Raw genomic sequence first — 17,804 nt, forward strand, 5'->3', positions numbered from 1 at the left:
AGAGCCCTCTGACCGTGCCACTACCTAGAGGCAAAGGAACTCACTTCACACTGGGCATCTACCGGGAACTGGACATTGCGGCTGAAGTGCCCCAGGAATGGACAGACTCTGGGATCGGATGCCCTCTGCAGTACTCCCCCCCCCTTATGCATATGGGTGACTAGGGCACAGGAGAAACTCACCCCAAGGGATGACAACCCTGCAGATTGGAAAGGGAGGGGGGGGGGGGCAAAAGCCTTCCACAAATGACTGTGAACCCCAGCTACTGTCACACCAAAACTGTTAATCTTTATTGGAAGTTTATTTTCTCTACTTTAATAGTTGCAACTTTTGTTTAGCGTCAAGCAGGGCATATACCTTATCCTTTAGGGACAGAACCTACTATCACACCACCAAGTCTTCACCCACAGCAGGACACGGACACACACCACACTACCACGGCCCAAAGACCAGCGATGCACATCTCTCACGCTTTACCAGCCCCCAGACAAGCCACACGCCTTATTGAGGAGACGCAGTCTTACGTCTTCTTTTATTTTTCTTTAGTTCCCCCTCTATCGTTGACCACACCACTGAAACCACTGACCCACAGTGTTTCCAATACAGCCCAAACAGGCAGGCATTGAGACGACACCCCCGCGGTTCTACTCAACGACTTCTACCCATACACGCTCAAATACTGCGGACCGATCTGTAAATAACGACCCCACTGGTGATATCTCCAGCCTAAGCCTGTACATATCATGACGACAACCCCCACTCTGCCAAACGAGCACCTTAAGCAAGAACCCTCACACATATTACCCACTTGCAGCTTGCTCTGTACCTGTAATCTTAACAACATACTGCATTTAAAAAGCTGATTAGAATGTCGGAATATCTTGTTTATATCTTGTTTATATATGCTTTAGTTATTGCTTGTACATGCAAAAAAACAAAAAACCCTCATTCTGCATACCTGTCGCTTGTGAAATATACGTATTGTAACCTGTTATATACTTATGATCTGTCAACCAATATAAATTGTACTTCTGACATATTTGCAGAATGAGAAAAATAAAGAATTAAAAAAAAAAAAACAGAGCAAAAAATAGTGCAATACAGTCTGATAATATAAATATGTTTTCAAATTGCTATAGAGAGCTCACTCACATTTACCAGAGCTAACGTAGAGCTCTGCTTGTATGCACACAGACAGTTTAATCCCCGTTTTATGAGATATGCTGACCCAAATTGCAGGAAATCTCCAATAAGGTATTGATTGCAGAGTATATACAAGAAACAGAAGCACAAGACCGCCAATGGTGAAGTAAGTACTGATTTAATCAGATAGAAAAATAAAGAATTGTACTTACAATTCCTAGAGCAGGACTTGCTCTAGTGTTATGAGCCAGGGTGATATAATCCCCACCTTGGGATATTGCTGCTACCAAGATGCAGTATGGTAAATTGATGGTCAAGAAGATATGTAATATATTGGAGTTAAAATGTATACTTCTATTACATTAATTGAATATCAAAACATTCAATAAAAAATATATGGATAAAAACAATAAATAGTCCAAATAAACTATAGGGGGCTCCACTTAACACGTTTCTCCTTTCAAAGCTTCATCAGAAGTGTGACTTATGAGGAAGCATTGAAAGGAGAAATGTGTTAAGTTTGACTTCTGACAAAGCCTTGAAAGGAGAAATGCGTTAAGTGTGGTACCCTATATTTAATGGACTAACCCTATATTTAATGGACTATTTATTGTTTTTATCCACATACTTTTTATTGTATGTTTTAATATTCAATTTAAGGAAAAAAAAAAAAACGTATCCTTTTTTAACTCCTATATATTACTTACCTCTTTAATCATCCATTTACCATACTGCTTCTTGCTACCAGCAATAGCCCAAGGTAAGGATTAAACCACCTAGGCTCATAATATTAGAGCAAGTCCCGCATTAGGAATTGTAAGTAAAATACTTTATTTTCCTATCTGATTAAATCAGTACTTACTTCACAATTGGAGTTTGTATGTTTCTGTTTCTTGTATATACTCTGCAATCAATACCTTATTTAGAGATTTCCTTCCATTTGGGCCAACATATATCCTAAGACAGGCATTATACCGCAGAGCTCTCAGTTAGTTCTGGTAGATGTAAGTAAACTCTCTATAGCATTGTGAAGAACCATATTTATATTATCAGACTGTATTGCACTATTATTTATACTGTTATTTTTTTTTTATCTGAAGTTAATTCAATTGGAATATTGCAGCGGCTCATGTACATATTCACAATCTGAGGGTTCGGTGTGGTGCATCATTGTTTTTTTCTATTTCTTTGCTACATCATAGTTTTGGGAATCCTTGTGTGATTCACTGCATTCCCACTGTTTCTCTTATACTATAATGAGCACCTATAATTCTTTTTTGTTGTGGATGTTTATATACCAGTTTGTGTACCAGTGTGTTTTTTGTGTTTGCATAATGGTAAAGCACTTTAATAGCGGCGCTATATAAGAACTGTCAAAAAAATATTATTAACCCTGCGCTGTTGCAGACAGAGTGTCGAAGTACAGGGGCCAGACTTATGGTTTCCCTTGATTAGTATGATCAAGTTCTGCCAATTGTTGCCAACATGCTTCTCCCCTGTGCACTGTGTATGGGATGGGGAGGAAGGTCAATGCATGTCCCTCAGTTTAGTAAAATTCTAAAAAAAAAATAAAAAATTATTGTTGGCACAGTGGCAGCTCAGAGTTGCCAGTGGCAATTTTCGTTTCTTTTTGTGACATTATTTTGTTAATGACTATTCGCTGTTGACCTTTATCAACAACCATTACTTATAGACATTTGCAGTGTTACTCACTAAAGTGAGAATTCTTGGGAATTTAAAGGAAACTCAATGACAATTGTAAACTTAACACCAAAATAGCTGAGCTGAAAACAATTCTCCAAGTCAGTTATGCTTCCAAAGAATTCCCAGAACTGTTATCTTAAGTGAAAAACTCTGCTAGTGTCAAAAGAGCTTTCTGGTATGGTTCAAAACAGCTATATTAACTTTTTTTCATGTCTACTTTAGCTATTAATTTTATTTACTCATACTCAACAATAGTGAGTAAGGAAAGATACCTTAAATTAAAAGAAAATTATATAAAATAAAACAACAACAACAACAACAACAACAATGTTTAAAACTTGTTTCTACTAAATTTGAAGACATTTAAAATGTTAAGAACATTTTTGGAATATTTTTAGAAATTAAATCTTTGTGGTTTCTTTAATCACCCTGCATTTCACATTCCTTAGCTGTCAATATAGCAGATACATGAAACATAAAAATAAAATCTAAGTCTGACATTAATTATATCGGCAATACATACTATATGCATCTGCAAGCTGTTTCATATAACGTTAGATAATGAGAAAGATATGTGTCAGCTAAGTACGTACTTGGATATATGAGATTTACAAACAACATGACACAAGTAAAATAGTTCCAAAGGTGTCAGATGGTTGGTGCCCAAATTATAGGTGCATATGTCACAAACACTGCAAAACTGTGTTGGCAGAGCAGTTATAATATTAATGATAGCATATGCTACACATGGTCAAATTACATCAACAAAGAGGCACAGTGGTTGCAAGTCAAATTTCTCCAACGGGTTTAAGTGGACACTTCTAAGGTGGAACAGTCACATCTCTAGAATTTACGCCATTGAATAATACATTTAAATCACCTATGTATTTTTATTAATAAATTCATTCGTGAAATGCTCCATCATCTTTGTAATTTATTTTACAGATTTAGCAAATTGCATCATAATCCAGTTCAGACAAGGAAAGGCAAGGACAAACATTGCAAATTAAAATACAAAATAGAAACATTTTTTAAGCTTTGCTCTTCTCTGTATGCATTTGCTATGCTGACTGTCATGTGCAAAGAACCATGCTTATCACAATGATTGACAGGGTGCTAAGATGGAGGTGCCCAGCTGCATGATAGAGAGGTCTGGATTTTGACATTTAATTTTATTTTGCACACCTTACAAATGCTTATTTAATAAATATAGGGATAAGTAAACATAATATTAAACAATAAACTGGAGAGAACTATCAAATTAAAAAAAATATATAATTTTGCTGAGACTGGGTCAAAACGTGGCTGATTAAATTGTGTGCTCATTTTTGAGGCTCATGTCTTTGAGAGTTAGCAACCACCTTGTGAAGTGTGTACCCTAGTCAGTGAGCATTCACTTGCAACTACTGTTTATTTTCCCACTGCGATTTGCTGATGTGGCATATACCATCATTTTTTTAACAGCTATGCTTCAATTCAGACACACACCATTTGGTTTCTTTGCAGTTGCTAAAGTGATTTTAAAATGTGTATATCATTTTTTTAATTTTTTTTTTTATTACATATCGTTGCCCAATTACCTTTTCTTCTAATCAAGATACCAAATTAAAAACCATTTTTATAAAAAAATTAATTTTCCTGGAAACTGTTTTTCAACAAACTTCAGATCACACATATATATATATGCAAGAGAATGACACTTAGTCTTAATATTGCAAGATATTACATATAAGAAAGATATAAAGTTTTATTAACATGCACATGTTGTTGTGTCGATTTCCACTGTATAACTTCAGGCTATAGAAAATGTATTCTATCTATAATTCAAATATAATTTATTCTAGTAATGCAGGTAAATAAAGGCACTTAGTAAACATGTATATGTTACTTATCTAAATATGTATTTAATACCTACATCAACAATCAGGAAATCCAACCAGCACCAGGCGTTGGTAAAATATTTTTGAAATCCATAGGCAACCCACTTAAGCAGCATTTCCAGGATAAAAATATATGTGAAGACCTTATCAGCATATTCCAACATTGTCTTTATTGTTTTCCTTTGTTCGATATAAATGTCTTCAAATGCCTGTAATTATTAAAGATTTTATTAGTATTCTAAAATTATTGTATCATCAATGGTTATGCACATACTTAAATAGTTTAAAATACTTTGCAAATTTTAAAGGGTTAGTCCAAGTACTGCGATCACTTCAGAGATTTGAAGTGGTTGTGGCGCCTAGCGTCTGTATGTACAGGGTTCGCTTTGAGATTAATCCATCTGCTGCTGACACCCCAATGACTCTGTTGGAGGTCGAGTTATACTTCTGACAGCATCATTGGGGTGTCGTCAGCCATCCTGGAACTAGATGACTGGACTGGCTAAAGTCACATCTGTGCAACTTTCATTGCACAGAATGTCAGTCATTGGTTGAGAGCGGTCAGATGACACTCTTAGTCAATGAATGACTCCGGATTCTGTGGCTTTGCAGATGCCTACAGTGCATCACTGAATCACCAGGCAGCCTCGGAGTCCGGTGAGAACCCAGTAAGGGGAAAACATTTGCTAAAAGGTTTTCTCCATTACCGGAAACCTGGCTACCGTACTCTTGGCATCATAACCACTATAGTGGTTATGATGATTGGAGTAACCCTTCAATAAAAACATACTCAATCTGTATCATGTGTTCTATATATCAGTATGTGACTGTTTCTGGATATTGTGTCTATCCCAGACACCGGACGTAATTCAGAATTGATTTTCTAGAATTCTAGATATAATGCCAGCTGTATGAATTTTAGAGTGTTTTGCTGGGTAACAATTTAAAAGTTAATTCAAGTTTTTAAGGCTCTATGTATTATATTTTGGGCATTACAAAGTCAACTCTATAACATCAACATCATCATTCACAACTTTTTTCTCATTTTTGTGGGCTACATGCAACAGATAAATCTACATAATATTTCCACTGATGAAAAATGAAAACTCATAGAATTTGCAGGAAGCCCACTGGCAAAATAATATGTTGTATGAGAAAAAAGATATTTTTCTATGCCGCTAAGCAATATACACTCCAATGCCTAAGAGCATTTTACTAAACCTCAGTTATTTATTTAGTACGTTACAAGAAGATTTAATGCACAACACCACTTTTCCTATGATATAAGCAATCACGCATAGGATGAAGTACAAGTGCATTTGTCATTTAATGGGAACTTACCAGAGCACCACTACTAAGAAGAATCATGAAGATAATAAATGTCTCAAACCAGTTATGTTCAACTATCCTGAAACATGTTTTCCTCAAATTCCACCAGTCTTTTCCTTTTCCTTCTAGAACACTGACGTCACAACAGGGGAACTTTCTTATACAGCCTTTCAGGAAAGATAGAAGAGAATACGATCATTATATACTAACTATTACATAATAGTACATATTATTGTTGTAGAAGAACATATATCTATACATCTAACGCATCATTGGATGATATCTGTAAGAATGATATTATATGATAATTATTTATTTTTATCTTGAAACTTTTCTTCATGTGGTTATTGAGTGCAGCGGGTTTCTTGACAAATAAATTCACTCAGAGGAAGCACTCAAATGTCGATTTAAAATGGAAGATTTCCCAATCTACCATGCTAACAGGAGACTCACATATATTATTATTATTGAAAAAGCACTATACAGTTTTGATTTGCTTAAATGTTTGATATCATTTTATTATTAGATATTACATAAAATAATGTATGTGTCTCTTTCTTCTCTTATTTTATGTACGATAGTGTGCACCTTGATGTGGCTAATTTTACTGGTAAAGTAGGTTGAACACTTGTATTAAGTCATTAAGATCCCAGGGTTTACAATTGTTTATCCATCACACGTTTTATAAAGGCTAATATATCTTTATTTTCGTGTCTACACTGTCACAGTGAGAGCAATATATAACAGATACCATCAATGACAAATTGAAATGTTTTGTTGATTTTCTATTTGCGAAGAAGGTTTCACCCCCCTTCAATGAGAAGGACTTAAATTCTGCATATCTCTGCATGTTTTAATTCATACTTTCTATGTATCTGCTAAATTTAAAAATAAACAATAAATATGATGTGCAAAATTTTGGGCACGCTGTCATCAGTACTTAGAACAGAATTTGTTTGGGCAGAACGTATGGCCAACTAACACTCTTTCTATTGCTACTTTGAACATTTATCCCCACCAGTTTGGAAATAATGTTTTTTTATGCAATATATGTTTCAGATCAACACTCTTGTTTCGAGCTGGCTAAAAATGCAGAGTTACACCTCCGGCAACAAAGGGATTGAACTCCATATATGCACTTCATACTGAAACACTGCACATTCAAGACTACAGGCACCATGACCACTTCAAATCACCAAAGCGGTCATGGTGCTTGGAGTGATCTTTAACAATTGGCAAGGTATTGCTGTCTTCAAATGCTTCTAATATTATTCACCAAATCTAATTTTTTCATCAGACCCCAAAACTTCATCCAGAATGCCTTTGGCCTATCTCTTTGTTGTGTTGCATGTTCCAGACATAAAAACTTACCTTTTTCCAGCGGTGGGCGGAGAGCTCTCCTCCTCCGATCCTCCTCTTCTTCTCCCCGTCGGCTGAATGCGCACGCGCGGCACGAGCTGCGCGCGCATTCAGCCGGTCACATAGGAAAGCATTCATAATGCTTTCCTATGGACGCTTGCGTGCTCTCACTGTGATTTTCACAGTGAGAATCACGCAAGCGCCTCTAGCGGCTGTCAGTGAGACAGCCACTAGAGGAAATAGGGGAAGGCTTGACCCATTCACAAACATAGCAGTTTCTCTGAAACTGCTATGTTTATGAAAAAATGGGTTAGCCCTAGCTGGACCTGGCACCCAGACCACTTTATTAAGCTGAAGTGGTCTGGGTGCCTAGAGTGGTCCTTTAAGCCCCAATGAGCTAATACCTACATCCTGTGATATTCTAGAGGGTTTGCAGCTTCGTAATTCTTTTGTTGTGATGTTTTTTGTATTAAAAACAAAATCTCATTCTGCACATACACCATTTACTATATCTTAAAAAAAAACAATATGGAATCGTACACAGTTGATGTTCGTGAGAGTGGTTAAAATTGACAATTTTTGTTACTAGTATTTTATTTTACAGAAGTGTATACATATAAAATAAAAATAAAACACCACTTTTTATTTTGTTATTACTAATAACGACTATTATTTTTCATGTTTATTAATTATTAAATATTAAACAGTTTTTCTTGGTTTTTCTGAAGAGAGAGCCCAGGCATTTGTACATTCCATATTGAATGTTTTACTTTTCTCCATTAGTTAAATTTAGCAAATAAATAAAAATTGTTTCGAGGTTCCTGAAAATCGCACACCTCACATTTAAAAATATACTTTTTCTTTGGCTCTCTGGTATGAGGATGGAAGCTCTAATGACTGGGCATGGAAATTTCCATGAGGGGTAGGAAGCAGATGATGCTGATTCACTTGATTTCATCACACAGCTCCACCACTTCTTGTCACCAGAATGAAAGATAACTCTCTCATCTGGATTGTGAAGGTGAGGGCTACTTCAGTCTTCTCAGTCTGCTGTTCCTTGTGCAGGGTGAAGTGTGCTTCATAAGAAAGACCCCCTCCCAATGAAACTGAGCTGCTACTAGCAGTAGAGCTTGAGATAAAAAAAATATGCTATGTTTCAACCTCTATGTTATTACAGATTTACAATGCCTTACATTATATGGTTTCACTGCCTGCATGAACTACAGACTGGTAATTGTCAGGTAGGCTGCGAAATTGGTCATGTTTACAGTAATTAATTTTAATACATGATATTACACATTGCATTATTTACTTTGTTCCTTTTCTTTTTATTCTATTCTTGCGTAATTTGTTTTGAGTTTTTATGTTGTAACTGTGGTCTGCCACAAAAGCCATTTGAAGAAATTATGCAGTCAAATTATATTATTTAATAAGCACTATTCAAATTCTCTACGGGTAATTGAGAGGTTATTTTTTCATTATTATTATTATCTGACTTCACTGTTCATGAATAAAGTAAACTCAACATTAGAATAAACATGAATGTCAGAGCTTATTTTAAGTACCTTCGGTAAAACAAGCCTCCGGTTCCATAATTTCCTCTTGTTCCACTACTGCTGGAGCCTCTCCTTCTTCTGCTGGTCTGATATCAACGGTACTGCCTTCCGATGAGCTGGATAAGTTTAATTTCTAAAAATCCAAAAAGCAAGACGTTAGAGAAATAATATATTGCATAAAAATAGAATAAAAATAATATTTAGTTTACTTAAAGAGTGATGGGGAAAAGAGAGCCATTATGTAAGACCATGTTCTGGAATCTGTCACAAAGGCATAATCTGGATAAAGTCAAGTATTTTGTTAGAGACATAGACATTTGTATCCAGCACTGGAACCCAGTTATTCTTGCTGAGGCTATATTTTAAAAAGATACATTTCTTTTGGCTATTGTGCAAACCTGTTTACTCATCATTCTAATGGAATTTTGAGCTATCTTGGGAACATCCATAGTTTTATGAGTGATCTCCTAAAGGTCCGGAGAAGGTGTTAACTATATACTAGTTATTTGTTTTGGATTGAACCTTAAATCCATGCACCATTCAGAGCTACGGGAATTTGTCAACAGAGTGACTATGACTATCTGATTAAGGCATTCATTGTTTTCATTATGCAGCTTGAGGGGTTGTGTACTCATGGCTCCTACAAGATTAGTGTGATTGATCAAGAACCTCTGTGGTCATTTGATAGCATGTATTGCATTGGGAATTGTGTTAACAATACATGTTGACCATCTAGACAGATAATAACCCACCGTAGGTGTACATGTTAAGAAAGAGCAAATCTTACCTCTTTGCTTTCTTCCAAATCAGACTCACTGCTAAATTCCTCTGTGTTAAGATTCTCAAAATCTGATTCCCCAACAGCAATTGGTACAGTTACAGTAAGGCTTGGGTTATGTATAAAAGACATATAGTCACTCTCGTCTATGATATACTTCTCAACACTGCTGCCTATTCCACTGGTGGCTGTTGTTCCATTTCCATCTTTCAGATAGTCAAAGTCTTTGCTTATTTCAACGGTGGTGTGATTGGAAATGCAGCTCTCCTTTTGATTCTGCATGTCTTCAAGTGGTTTGGTTTCATCCAATGCTTTTTTCTTTTTGACAAAGGCATTTGCAAAAAACTCCCTTGCACTTTTCTTCACATAGGCTATTCCAATGTGCATTCTAGCCACTGCGATCTGTAGATTGTTCATTTCATTATCATCGTCCGTAGCAGTAAGATTGTCAGAACTAAATGAGCTGAGTAGTAAAGCCAGGAACAGATTTAACACCTAAATCAACGGGGAAAAACAAATAGATCTTAATAAATTGTATTGTATTATCTGTGTTTACATCAGCCTAAAGGGGATTTCTTTTTTTTTTGTTTTTTAACCAACCACCAATGTGCATATCTCCCAATATTTCAAAGGGTCAAAGTGGGAACATAAGCAATTTAGCAGTATGAAGAAATAAGTGCTATTTCTGGGTATTTAAAGTTACTCTGTGACCAACTGATATCCATTTATGTTAATATAATTTAGAGCAAGTCTAAATTATCATATTTATACATTCTCATTATTATAAAATTTGCTGTAATTTTAACACAACTACTGAGTGTATCTTTGCTGAGTAGGGGTAAACAGGGATATAAAAATGGCTTGGTGCTCAAAACAGACACTATCTTTCCACTATAGGACCACATATTACTTATGTTATACCAGTTTCTAGGCAGTAGGATCAGGAAAAAAAATAACATTATAATTTTCTCAATTACCATGGGCTCATTCAACTTTATAATGGCTCCCAGTTTCTATTGCTATTATAATACAGCATTCTTTGTACTACACCATATCACAATTTATTGACCTAAAACAAACTTTTATATTATTGTAGCAAATGTGAATTATGTAATTGCTAATTACTTTCTAGTATATTTGTTTCATAACAATATGTGCAAAAACAACTGAAAACAGACTTGTATGACATATTGCAGTGGGTCTCCTGACCTCTATTGTGTAATATATTCTGATGGAGTTAATAAAGAAAACACACCAAATATTTAGTAACTATTATAATGCTGCTAAACACAATACGTGCTGATATTTTCCTTTTTGCATGGACAGGTCACCCGTCAATCATTCATCAACTAGACAATATGTCAAAAACTGTAGCTCAGCTTAAAAGATTACTCCAAGTATCCTAAAACCACTGTAATGGTTATGATGCCAGCAGTACTCTGGCCTGGTTCCCGAGTAATGGCGCAAACTGCATAGCAATGGTTTGTGTCCCTACCTAGGTCCCTACTGGATTCTGATTCTCCCTCGTGGTCTGGTGACACGCTTCAGACTTCTGAAGCCACAGAAGGCATAGCCATCACTCTTCATTGGCTGAGAGCGTTGGTGACTGTTATCTGCCAATGAAATTTACCCTTTTATAAATCAACCTGGTTACACCCCTTGGCTTTCAAGCAGACAACCGGTAAAGTTACTTCCTGGTTCCGTTAGCTCAATGCAGTTGACTTCAAGAGGCAGCAATTGCTCAGAGCACCTGACTTACAAAGACTTTCCATTGAGCTGCAGAAAATCTGAGCGGGGTTAGAAGGGGAGCGCTTGCAAAGGCAGCAGACAAGAGAACTCCTGGTTTTACAAGCTGGTTTTAGATACATCACCAATGAAAAAAAGACAGAATTTAATGCATGCAAGTTTTAATTTGGGGTATATCTACTAAACAGTTATTTTTATGTAGTTTGTATTTGGGCAGTGGGGTGTCCATTTAACATTCTGTGCATCGGGAGCTGCACAGAATTGGCATTACCCATTTTGGAACTGGCTGATGCATCCCACTGATGCTGCCAGAGGTAAAAAATTCACTTAAAATTACTGAAGTGGTCATGGTGCTTGAAGTAATTATTTAATCTGCTATCGGGGTCAGCTGCATAGCATGCTACTGAGGCAGTGACATCATAAGTAAGGTGCAGTTATTTTTAGACTCGGTAACAGACAATTCTAAATAATAAAATGAGTAGAACCAAATGTACATCTAAGTAAAGTGAAAATGACAGAACAATCCACCCATAAATGTTGGTAGACTTCTACCAAAAGGGTTCAACCCGACGATGGACAAATGTCAAAAAAGAAGAAAATCAAAGTTAATTTAGGAAAACATTTGTATTAACTCCCACGGTACCTAAGCTTTATTGCTTGTTAAAGCATACAAGTTTACTTACCACCAGATTTCCAATGACCATTACCATCATAAATACAGTCAGACACATAGATTGTCCTGCAACCTCCATACAGTCCCACATGGTCTCTATCCATTCTCCGCAGAGCACTCGGAACACAATCAAGAAGGAATGAAAGAAATCATTCATATGCCAGCGCGGAAGTTTACAATCATCTGGTGCAATTTTACAAACACATTCCTTGTAACTTTTGCCAAATAGCTGCATTCCAACCACAGCAAAAATGAAAACAATGATTGCCAACACCAAGGTCAAGTTTCCCAAGGCTCCCACAGAGTTGCCGATGATCTTAATCAACATGTTGAGGGTAGGCCATGATTTTGCCAACTTGAAAACACGAAGCTAGGGAGTGGAAAAAAAAAACAATAATAAAAAATTAGAAAAATAATTATTTGGCATATTTTAGTGTGCGAAAGAAAAACTACACAAGAACATTTGCGCAATAATGCTTGTTGTTGGTATATCAGCAAGGCTGTGCTAACCGGTGACACATAGATCTAGAGCAGTAGTAAACGACCTTCGGCATTCCAGATGTTGTGGATAACATCTCCCTTGATGCCAGCATTGTGGCTGTAAGAGCATTATGGGAAATGTAGTCCATAACATCTGGACTGCCGAATGTTGCCTACCACTGACTTCTTGAGCATTAATGGGTAAACTTGGCATCACAGATGTAAAAAAGGCTGACTGATTAGGAAGGAATTGAAATTGAAAAGCTTCTAAGGTTAGTCGCCTCTTGCTCAGTGACTTATAAAAACAAACATGAAATTCATCAGTGGAAGGATAAAGTGTAACCTACTTCACAAACACGTGGATGTCTACCAAAGTAAGAACAAGGAATTTCATGCAGGGTTATTTGCTGTAGTGTAAATTGCTAGGAATTTAAAGTGATTTTAGGTTTTAGGCCAAAATAGCTCAACTGAAAATGTGACTTGGAGAATTTATTAGATAGTTATTGTAGCTTAACATTTGACATTCATTTATAATTCACTTTTGAAATCTTGACAATTAACACTTTAGTGTATAAACCTGTTAGTTAAACTAAGTTGGTTAAAAATGTATTTACTGCAACCATTAGTCGACTAACTAGCAGCTAACTTCCCAGTGTAAGTATAGCCTAATTCTTGTCTAAAGTTTAGTACGTGTGGATGTGCATTTTAATGTAAACACTCCCTTTTCAAAGAAATTGCAGTGCTGCCTAGTAACTGCTGCCTAGTAACAGCTCATGATGGTCACTAGAGGTGCTTCCTGAGTCAGTGCTGCACACTCTGCATAGAGGCTCTGAACGATCCTCATAGAGATGTATTGATTCAATGCATTATCAAAACTGATTATCTCAGACAAGGAGTTGGAGCGTGTGCGGAGCAAGCCGTGAGGAGACCCTCGCGGCTCTGGAAAAAAGTTTTCTCACATTTTTCACAGGGGGCTGAACACCTTAATGGTGTTTTCCCACCAATAGTGTCAAAAATACTAATTTGTATACCTGACACTAAAATGTTCCTGTAACAGTATAACAGAAGCTGGTCAGGAGTGTACCACTATTTTATTTGTGTGGTACCATTGCCAATAATATCTTGTTTAACATAAAAAACAAACAATAATATGGCTTAAATATGGTTAAATGTTATTTATTAAAAGTATGACCAATGTGTTGCATTTGCCCAGTTTTTAGATGTAGAATTACAGTGGTACTGCAGTCAATTATTTTTAAGTCCTGAATATTTATACCATTTAAAGTGCCTAGCAGAGCATTGAAATCTACAGGAGGTCACAAGCAAAGTATACTTTTCATAAAGAGTGGAAAGGAACAGGCTCAGAAACAGGGGAAATGGCGACTCTTCATTTACAAATTTATATTGTCTCTTCCCACACAAGTTTTGAGATGAATAAGACCTGCCTGCCAGAGTGCTTTGATTGATTGGCATACAAGCAAACCAATCAGAGCACCACAACTGAGATTGCACAGTGTGGTGGGGAAGCACTTAACCCCTTAAGGGACCAAACTTCTGAAATAAAAGGGAATCATGACATGTCACACATGTCATGTGTCCTTAAGGGGTTAAAACAGCTCTACCCACCATGCAATCTCAGTCTAAGAGGAGCCCTCCATGCACCAACATGGATTATTTTTATTGCATTGCATTTTTCACCCTTTTTATTGCAATATACGGCTAATCCATTCTAGACTCTTTATATATATATATATATATATATATATATATATATATATATATATATATATATGTATATATATATATATATATATATAGTAGATTTTATCTATATATAGATATATATATAATACACAAGATGCCAAAATACCAGAATATTGCAATATACAATGATACCCTTTTTATTGGACTAACACAATATGTCAAAGACGAGCTTTCGAGAGTTTTCTTCTCTTCCTCAGGTCAGAAGCAATACTGATCAATCTGATAGAGTCTAACACTTAAAACAATTGATGTTAGAGAAGGGGGGGGGGGTGAGTGGGTTGTCATAAATAGCAGAAGATGTGCCTGAAAGTGAGAGGTGCAGGTTGGCTGAGAATAGCCAGAAAAAGTAAATAAACTGTACCATTATTTAAGTAATGTTGTCTTACAAACTGAACTCTTTTTTTTTTGTTGGGGGGGGGGGGGGGGGGGCGGGTTAGATGTGTGTGTAAGACACCAATGAACAAGTCATCAATATGCTTTATATAAAACAAACATGTAGAATCCATAAAATGGTATAGAAGAGTCAAAAAACAAAGTAATCCATTTTATATTTGCCCACACGCACATTGATATGATACGAAAAAAAGGCTTGGTGGGGTGGACTTATTCAAAGATTAGAAGAATGTTGGAGTTCATACCAATGCTGAAATGAAGACCTGTTGGCATGTTAAGCAAATCAGTTATCTTTCCATACTTCTCTTAAAAACCCCTCCAGCACAGACGCAATACTTACCAATCTGAAGGATCTAAGCACTGATAAACCTTCCACATCAGAAAGACCAAGTTCCATCAAGCTTAGACTGACAATTATACTATCAAATATGTTCCAGCCAACTTGAAAATAGTAATATGGATCTAAGGCAATTAGCTTGAATACCATCTCTGCTGTAAAAATGCCAGTGAAAACCTAAAATGAAACAATATATGTTGTTAAAAAACTGTAGTTTTGCCAGACAAGATGAATTAACCAAAACAACATAAACATTCTAATGATATATATAATGATAATGAAAATAGCTTATAAAAAAATAGACAGGATGCTAAGATGGGTAGCAGTTGCGGGATAAAGAGGTGTTTCTGCATTTAATTTCATTTTTCACACTTTACAAATACATATTTGTTAAATAAAACAGAATATAAAAATCCTAGGAAGAAACATTGATGTGTTATATATCATTTGTGGCTGTTTCACAATTGGTGTTTCCATTTATCACTTGCCTTATGTTTCATAAATTATATCTATGCAAATAATATTTTTTTAACTTGCAATATATGTGAATTTGAAATGTAAGTGTACAATTTGAGACAGTAAAGTTAATCCAAATTTTTTTTATTGTGTAAAAGGGAAAAATGTGAGACTGCTATTACTTGCAAAGCAACAAATATTTCACAATATTGTACAATAGGTAAAGACACCATACATGTCAGCATACTTGGAGATTCTTTACGAATTTGGTCTGATCAGGTGATCGTATGAATTTCCGATTTCTGTACCATAAGTTAGACTAATCACAAAAAAAATGACTTGCACAATGGATGAGCATTTTTTTTTTTTTTTTTATTTGTGATTCATAATTTAACCCCTGTCACCAAAAAAAGAGATGATTAATTTGGGGAAAATATGATTGATGGTTAGGGGACAGCCATTAAATGTTTTAAAGTGAGCAATAGAGGGAAAAAAAGGAAGAGCAGTAAAAAACAACAACAAACAAAACAAAACAAACTATGCATATAATATATATATAATAAATATATAATCTAACAACGCTCCTGTATTCAATACTCCTCAGAGACTCTGGAGCTCTTCAGACCCAATTGTCATAGTTGGACTGGGGTCTCTGGCACCAAAATCCTCCACCACCACTATTACTCAGGGTAAGGTCTTGTCATCTACCCAAAAGCAGATATCTACTCTTTTGGCCACTTATTCTTATAATAAAGAACCAATTTCTATGAGGGTTCCTGACACTATCTTTATATAAATGTTTTTGACTCACAAAACTTCAATGTTTAACCCCTTAAGACCGCAGCCAAATGTACAAGTTGTGATCCAAAAAAACGTAAACAAAACCTGGCATTTGCGCTATATGTCTGTCCAACCATAATTCACCTCTTTCATATTAAATGCACCCCCCATTATTATATATCATTTTATTCAGGGGAAACGGGGCTTTCGTTTAACATCAAATATTTAGGTATGGAACATAATTTAATATGAAAAAAATATTTAAAAAATGGGAGAAAATAAGAATTTTTTAAATTTTTTTAGTTCTACGTGACATTCTAACTGTGAATGTCATAATACTGTTTGCTTTTACTGCAATACAATACACATATTTGTATTCAGCGATGTCTCGCGTGTAAAACAGTACCCCCTATGTACAGGTTTTATGGTGTTTTGGGAAGTTGCAGGGTCAAATATAGCGTGTTACATATTTCAGTTTTTTTACATTGAAATTCGCCAGATTGGTTACCTTGCCTTTGAGACCATATGGTAGCCCAGAAATAAGAATTACCCCCATGATGGCATACCATTTGCAAAAGAAGACAACCTAAGGTATTGCAAATTGAGTATTTCCAGTCTTTTTTAGTAGCCACTTGGTCACAAACACTGGCCAAAGTTAGTGTTAATATTTGAAAATGCAAAAAACTAATTTGAACGCAAATTTTGGCCAGTGTTTGTGACTAAGTGGCTACTAAAAAAACTGAACATACCCTATTTGCAATACCCTGGGTTGTCTACTATTGCAAATGGTATGCCATCATGGGGATAATTTTCATTCCTGGGCTACCATACGGTCTCAAAGGCAACCTGGCGAATTTTAATGTGAAAAAACTGAAACGCAAACCTTATATTTGACTCTGTAACTTTTGAAAACACCATAAAACCTGTACATGAGGGGTACTGTTATACTCAGGAGACTTCGCTGAACACAAATATTAGTGTTTCAAAACAGTAAAACGTATCACAACAATTATATCGTCAGTGTAAGTGCCATTTGTGTGTGAAAAATGCAAAAAATGTCACTGTCACTGACGATATCGTCGTTGTAATATATTTTACTGTTTTGAAACACTAATATTTGTGTTCAGCGAAGTCTTCCGAGTAAAACAGTACCCCCCATGTACAGGTTTCATGGTGTCTTGGAAAGTTACAGAGTTAAATATAGTGCTAGACAATGTAATTCCCTGAACTTTTGGCCTGGGTTGGCAGGCAGGTCCTGCAAATTGTAATTAATAAAATGACCTAATTATGTAAAATTATTACATAAATATATGCGTAGAATTATTATATATATATGTGTGTATATATATATGTGTGTATATATATGTATATATTTTTTTTAAATTATTTTTATTTATATATAGGTATATACATAGTGATATATTGG

The 17,804-nt window shown here is 35.6% G+C and overlaps 1 protein-coding gene across 1 annotated transcript in view; it reads right to left on the reverse strand.

Moving 5' to 3' along the window:
* The window catches only part of LOC134571436 (sodium channel protein type 2 subunit alpha-like), a 162,744-nt gene that overhangs the window by 45,734 nt on the left and 99,206 nt on the right, over nt 1-17,804 (reverse strand). The window contains exons 15-20 of the mRNA XM_063429686.1: nt 15,146-15,319; nt 12,179-12,538; nt 9,759-10,244; nt 8,981-9,104; nt 6,069-6,223; nt 4,763-4,936 (exon numbers count right to left, since the gene is read on the reverse strand). Coding sequence (XP_063285756.1) covers nt 4,763-4,936; nt 6,069-6,223; nt 8,981-9,104; nt 9,759-10,244; nt 12,179-12,538; nt 15,146-15,319 — 1,473 coding nt within the window. The remainder of the gene's footprint in view (nt 1-4,762; nt 4,937-6,068; nt 6,224-8,980; nt 9,105-9,758; nt 10,245-12,178; nt 12,539-15,145; nt 15,320-17,804) is intronic.

Source organism: Pelobates fuscus, chromosome 8 (genome assembly GCF_036172605.1).
Source record: "Pelobates fuscus isolate aPelFus1 chromosome 8, aPelFus1.pri, whole genome shotgun sequence".
NCBI classification, from domain to species: Eukaryota; Metazoa; Chordata; class Amphibia; order Anura; family Pelobatidae; genus Pelobates; species Pelobates fuscus.